General features: G+C 38.8%; 1 protein-coding gene across 2 annotated transcripts in view; it reads left to right on the top strand.

Annotated features, from left to right (window-relative positions):
* The first annotated feature begins 648 nt into the window (after window positions 1-648).
* CNOT6 (CCR4-NOT transcription complex subunit 6) overlaps window positions 649-7,112 on the top strand; it is a 58,472-nt gene continuing 52,008 nt past the window's right edge. The window contains exon 1 of one of the 2 annotated variants that reach the window (XM_026686581.2): window positions 649-706. Coding sequence is in view for 1 of the 2 variants with exons in the window: in XM_087955241.1 (XP_087811367.1) it covers window positions 1,020-1,059 (40 nt within the window). In the remaining variant the exon portion in view is untranslated. Of the gene's footprint in view, window positions 707-982; window positions 1,060-7,112 lie in introns of those variants that run through there. The other variant, XM_087955241.1, reaches the window with a different exon arrangement.

The raw sequence follows: 7,112 nt of genomic DNA, 5'->3' as shown, positions 1-7,112 counted from the left end.
CTTAATTTTGATCACATGATCACGGGCCTCTTGTAAAGGGCTTAACTGTGAATAATGGTCACGTGTCACGTTTTTCAGTGCCGTTGTAACTTTGAACGGTCACTAAATGAACTGCCTACCCTACTTGCCAGAGTAAGTAAATATTACTGCCTTTGCACCGATGGGTCCATAGTTTCAAGTCTATTCAACACAGCCCTAAGCTTTCTTCGTAGTAAGTCTCTCCAACCATTCGGGTTCTACTGACACCTCCCCCCCGCCCCCAACCCGGGGAGTTCTCTCCCGAGACAGCAAATGGCTCGACTTGCAACCGCTCCTCTTCGGCGGGGCCGCGGACGCGGCTTCTTTCTCCTCCGCCGGCGCCGCGTCTCGCTAAACGCCCGTCCTCCCCGTCTCCGCCCGCGTCCCTCTGGCTCTGCGCAGCCATAGCCGCCCGCCGAGCCTGCCCCGCGCTGCCCGTCCAATCGCGGCGAGGAGTGGGCGGCCGAGCCGAGAGATGTGGGCCGGGCCTAGGCGCTCCCCGTGCCGTCGTCGCCGCCGCCGCCGCCATGATGCTTGTTTGCTTTCAATGAGTGTGAGAAGGAGGCGGAGGAGGAAAAGGAGGAGGAGGCGAAGAAGGAGGCGGGGGGAGCCAGTTCTCCTGTCCGGCCCGCGGCAGGAAACAAAGAGCCAGGCCGGCAGCTCAGAGACGGGGATGCTGCAGTTACAGGTACGGGAGGGAGGGGGAGGCGCGGGCGGGGCTGTTCCGCTCATTCCCTCCGTTTCCCCCTCTGGAGGATCGATCAGGCGGGGGCGGCCGGCCTGGGGGCACACGGGAGGGGGCGGAGGTGGGCAACTGAGGAGGAGGGAAACGGTCGGGGCTCCTCGGGGTTAATGACTGCCGAAGTGAGTCTGCTGGGAGGCGGAAAGGTCGGCGGCGGCGGCGGCGGGGTGTGTGGAGAGAAGCGGGCGCTAATATCCCGGAGCTGGGGGAGGGGGCGGGGAAAGCGAGGGAACCCGACCGTTGGGTCGGGACGTCGGGGATGGGGATGATGGGTGCTGTGGAGGTCAGGTCAGCAGATGGTGAGCGAAGGTTGGGGGCTGTATTCGAGGGCCGAGAGAGCCAGCGTAGTAGTCAGTGCGGGTTGGCGAAGAAGAGGAAGCGAGAATTACTACTCTGGAGAGTAAGGGAGGTGTTGTTCTCAAGGGGAGGGAGGGATGGGAGTGGGGACAAACGCGGGACCCAGCCAGCCGGGAGAGAGTGGGAGGCATGAATTGGGTGGAGCGGTTGGTGAGGAATTCTGAAGGGGATGCGGGGGGAGAGAAGAGCGGAAGGAAACGGGGGTCTGCGAAGCATTTCGCTCGAAAGGCATCTATTGCCGTCCGGGGTGGGTCTCTTAAATCTTTACGGGGGGCGTGTGTGTGTGTGTGTGAGTGAGAAAAGAGAGAGAGAAATATGGTGGTGGGGATGACGATCTGGGGAGCTTTAGAGCTGACGGAATGGATCCAGAAAGCGGGCCTTTTTTTTTTTAGGGGAGGCCAGGAGCCTTCTTGAGGGGTGGCAAGAATCAGCCGACTCCCTAAGAAGAAAAAGTTTTTGAGTCCGCGAAAGAGGATGGATGTTTTGCACTAAAAGGGGCGGGTGAGCCTTCCTGGAAGCTATGGGAAGGTTCTGGAGGAAGTGACGTGTGCTCAGTCCTTGTTGACAAGAGCTGGGGTGGTAGAAGGGAGGAAGGGGTGGGTGGGTGCGCGAGGGAGAAGCTTTTCCTTGACGTTCGGTTAGGTTTTGGAAGCTCATTAAGTAACTTGGTCTGCCAAAACAAAAACAAACAAACAAACAAAAAACAGTAGGATGCACGATATCCTTTTAGAATTCGAATTCTTTATTATTGGCCAAGTGTGATTGGACACAAAAGGAATTTGTCTTGGTGCAAATACACTCAGTATACATAAAAGAAAAGACATTCGTCAAGAATCATAAGGTACAACACTTAATGGTAGTCATATGGTTCAATAAGCAATCAAATCATACTAGGAAACAGTTAAAATTCTACTCATTCTGATATCCTTTTAGTATCCGTTTATAGTATATATATAAAAAGCAATTGAGGAAATAATGACATGAGATGAAACTGGTTTAACCAAACAGAAGGCTGCTGCAATTCTTTAGGTCTATTTAGAAAGAAGTGAAGGGAAAGGGGGGACTCTACCACTACAGCAGTGTCTCTCTGCCATCTGAAGGAAAAAATAGATTAGGACTTCTAGAATAAGCCTGATTGCTGGGAACAGGATCTATAGTTGGTGATAAATTGAAGACTTGCTTGCACTATATGGTGCTGAAAGACTTAGTTGGTAATACGGATGGGACAATAGACAGTCTGTGTCTGAAATAGAAAGGAAAGAGCATTAGCTGAAATGATAGGCAGCTGTGCTAGCCAATGTAGTAAAATAAGGGCAGGAGTTGAGTATGTGTAGAAAGACAGCTGGCTGACAGAGACAGCAAACCTCACATATAAGTGTAAGCTGGAGAATTGAAATGCAAATGTTTGAGGCTCTGCTAGGATATAAAAATAAGACTGTTTCCTGTTCTTTGAGTAGAGAGAATTATTCAGTTAAAGGCTAATATGTTGTGAGAAACCTGAACTTTCTTATGGTTGGGAATAAAGGAAAAGCCTATTTGGGCAACAAAAATGGTAAATTGCACTTTGGAAGCCATGTTTTATGTGATATTTCCATATGTGGTGTTATTTCCATATTGGCCATTTTGAATATGTAAGCATTTAACCTGTAAATGCTAATAAACTTTTGTGTTAACTTATCAGTAACTTACCTGTTGTCTGTTGCAACAGTGTAATTATTAATCTTACATGGTATGTGGCAAGAGAGTTGATAACATTTTCCAAAATATTATAAATGTTAATATCTGGATCATTTCAGATTTTCAGGATTTTTCAATATTAACTTAATAAACTAGATAATGATTTTATATATATATATATATATATATATATATATATATATATTATATATATATATATATATATATATATATATATATATATATATATATATATATATATATATATATAATGTTTTCTGAGGTTCTCGCGGGTATTTGTATGTATATACTGTTAACCCTTTGTGTTCATGTGATTATGCTAAACATTCAAATGAAGATGTGAACTGTGTTCTAAATAGTTATAAATTTTGACAGTAAATTATGTTATCAGGTTGATAACAGACTTAAAATTGAAGAGGATTAATGTTTCATGTGAAAGGTTTGCAAATATTGACTGGTGATTGTATTGTATTTTGCATTTGTTTTTATCCTAGAGTAGGTGTCATAATTGGGGATTTATCAACATTTTCACAACGGTAATTTTACAGAATTACCTATCCACCTTGTGTTCTCCCTACTGATTTGAGTGGACTCTGGAGTGTGCTAGGATTGAAGCCTGCTCTGGAGATTTATTCATATTATTCTTGAAATCATTCACATGTGGATTAAAGCTTTATTCCTTTTTCATCTGAATCTCTTGGATCAGTTCATAAAGGTGACTGATATGTATCTCGTTCTTGAACTTTTGAACACCCTTATGTTCAATCTGTTAAATGTATCTGAATTATTGAGAAAGAAGGACAGATTAAAATAAATATATGGACAGATAATCTTTTTTAGGATTTTATGTCTTCATTTTTTTCTTGATTCCTTTACATAATGAGAAACTTTTACAGTTCTTATTGTAAAAGAAAAACTAAACTCAGTTGACACTATTGTATGATAATTTTTCTTTGGTGGAAAAGTTAAATCAGGGCTGTAGAGAATGTTTCTAAATAAAATGAATTTGTATATATTAAATTGTGTTCACTGACTGTGAAATATAATTTAAATGTGTAGCCATATGTTGAGATTTAGTTTCCGAATGCAGGATCCTCTGTGCTGATTTGGGGGATCATACTCTAGTTACAATGTGTCCAATACAAGTTATGTGATTTTGTACATTTTAATTTTTGTTTTATAGGTGCTGCACTGATGGAGTGGACATTTGTTCATGAAATCTATAAGCTTATATGAAAAATACTATTTTAGCTGAGATGAGTTTGAGCCATGATGTTATGAACTCCAGTTATAATACTTAAACTAAATGGCAGAACAATAGGATGATTTGAAGTTCAATTTTATAAAGTAACTGGCCTTCAAACTATAAGACTCTTATTTTTTATGGTAATAATAGATATATGGAACTTTTGGTCTTTATCAACATTTATCAATAAAAATTAGTATAGTGAATAATCCCACAGGATAGGAAGGAACAATGTCTTGTGATTTACACTTGTATTCTAGAAGAGGCTTTCACTGATGGTGATGAGTTGAAGTGATCACACACACTTCTTTTGCAGGTCTTTCTTGCTATTTACAACATATTTACTGAAAGAGCCGTTTTTCTTCATGGAAAATAGAAACTAGGCCTCCTTCCTTTAATCTGTCCGCCATTGTGGACAATTTTGTTCCTTCCTTAGCCTATGGTTTTAAGTACTATCTTAGTCATGCATCATAAATTGCAAAGCAAGATGGAAGGAAGGGCGCACCTTCCCTTTATCACAGACTGATTTAAAAAGTGAAGTTTGTTCATGCAAGACAGCAATTACTGTATTTATAATATGTCCAAAAATTCACTATCTGTATGTTTAATGTAGCAATACCTCATGCTGGTAGCAGAGGAAAGGCTTAATCCTTTATACAGTAAGCTTTGCTACCAACTCCTTGGGTCTTACATTAGACAAATAAAAAGGACTTTTGCATCATCTATGCCCAAAATGGAAACATAGCAGGTGTGTAGATGAGGATGGATGAAATCCTTCATACTATTGCCTGAACTCTTCTATTTTCTGTGATGAATGAGATTTCTGTCTTCAAATAGAAACTGAATGAACCGTCAGGGGCAAAGCATTCCAGCCCTCCTTTAGTAATCTCACTCACCTAGATGAAACATTTATTGCAGCCAGGAGAGTGAGTCATATGTTGCATTAATCCATAGTTTACACATTTATAGTAATGTGATTCACATATAACACAGATCTAACAGCTAGCCACATAATTTTTTAGTGCAATAAGATGTATTAGCTTATGTTGTGAGAGCATTCTGCTTAAATACTCTAGACAATCTGGTTACTTCAGACTGAAGTATGATACTAAGCAAATATTACAAAACATACAGTAATTAGTGGAGTAGTGATGTAATTTTAAACTATATTAATTTACATTGAATTTAAAAAATAAATTTAATCTTGATTGGCTAAACAACTAGCATCCTGCAGTGTAAATTAGGTTAAACTGAAAATATTTGGAAGTCAGTATAGGTAGTCCTCAGCTTATGACTACAATTGAGGCCAAGATTTTTATTGCTAAGCAAACTTCTGTTCAGTGAATTTTGCCCATTTTTTGACCTTTCTTGCCACAGTTGTTAAGTGAATCTGCAGTTCTTACTTTTGTAACATGGTTGTTAAGTGAATCTGGCTTCCCCATTGGCTTTGGTTCTCAAAAGGTCACAAATGGTGATCAAATGATCCCAGGGCACTGCGACTCATAAATATGAGCCAGTTGCCAAGTGCTTGAATTTTAATCATGTGACCATGAGAATAATGCAAATGGTCATATGTGTGAAAATCGGTAATAGGTCATTGTTTTCAGTGTTGTTGTAATGTTGAACAATCATTAAATGAACTGCTGTAAGTTGACGACTACCTGTATATTAAAACTTGTGAATTTCTATTCTTAAAGCACTTATGATTCAAAATGACTATTCAGGGAAAAAGCATTAATAATTTCCCAAAATATCTGGCTTAAAAATAAATTTGACAATTTAGTCTTGGTGAGCTACCTGAAAAGGCTGAAAATATATTAATGCTTAGGGTTGTTTTTTTTAAAGACAAACATTTTGATAAGTTTAAACAACTACTGTTGAACACTTCTCGTTACATGCTTACTGGACAACTTGGGCTTTGTATTCAAAACTGGAATTCTCAGTTTTTCCTCATACACTTGCATATGAATATGATATGATAGGATCATATATTCATATCATAGAATATGATATAGGATATGAAATTAATCATTAATAACTCAATAATAACTCATCCTTGCTTTTCTGTATTGTGTATATTTGTGAAATTAATTTGAAATTGTGAAATTAATAAAGGTTTCAGAATCAAAGGTATAAAACCTTTTTATTTGATAACATAGAATTTGAATGGGGAAAATATTCTGTTCTTTGTATAAGAGAGAAATTGCATGGTACAGAAGTTTCTTAATTACTCTGAAAAGAATTTCAATTTTTACACGAGTCTTAAGCCAAATATTAATTTCACTTATCCAGGGTTTTTTTTTTGTAATAGGTGCACAAACACAAATGCCCATGTGGACAATCTCCTGTCCAGCATCTGCTTACCTACAATACTATTTGTCTCTCTTAATTGCTTGAAGCACAGTCTACTTATAACATAATTAGGTCTGGAAAGAAGCTTAACTGAGGCTGTATTTTGCTAGAAAACTAAATTCATTTATGTTGTGCACTGAAAATAGCTTCCTTGTTTATTACCACAACATCTGTTTACTATAATATCAGTTCCTCATTTTTCTATTGTTTATTTCTACAATTGGAAATGGTTATAAATATTGCTTGTATATGTGTTTATAGTTATACTCTTTCCTACTAAGGTTCAGGGGCTTCAATATATTTTCTGCTTTTGAAAGAATCGTTTCACCGTTACATGATCTCTACCATGGGGTCATTTTTATGTAGGTTCTTTGAAGCTAGTGAAAGATAGCTTGACTTGTTGGATGTCATGTCTTCTTAACACATGACTAACTATTTCCATTATCTAGTTTTCATTATGTCCAAGATTGCCATTACATTACACTTTTCTGGATTTTTTCATTTTAGCTAATTATTGGAAATATAATGTTAAAGACTCAATGTAAACCACAATAGTAAAAAAAAAATATTTTAGCGTTTTACCATCTTAAACTATAATAGACCAGATCTTGCAGACATTACTGATATTGCTATCTACTATCTCATTATATCAAAAGGTATTGTTATCTATAAAACAATTCAAGGTTCCTATATGTTTTT

Source organism: Notechis scutatus, chromosome 2 (genome assembly GCF_049901735.1).
Source record: "Notechis scutatus isolate UNSWTSFEM ecotype Mainland chromosome 2, rNotScu1.2, whole genome shotgun sequence".
NCBI lineage: Eukaryota > Metazoa > Chordata > Lepidosauria > Squamata > Elapidae > Notechis > Notechis scutatus.
Note: the sequence above shows the minus strand (reverse complement) of the source record. Positions and strands in the feature narration are given on the sequence as shown.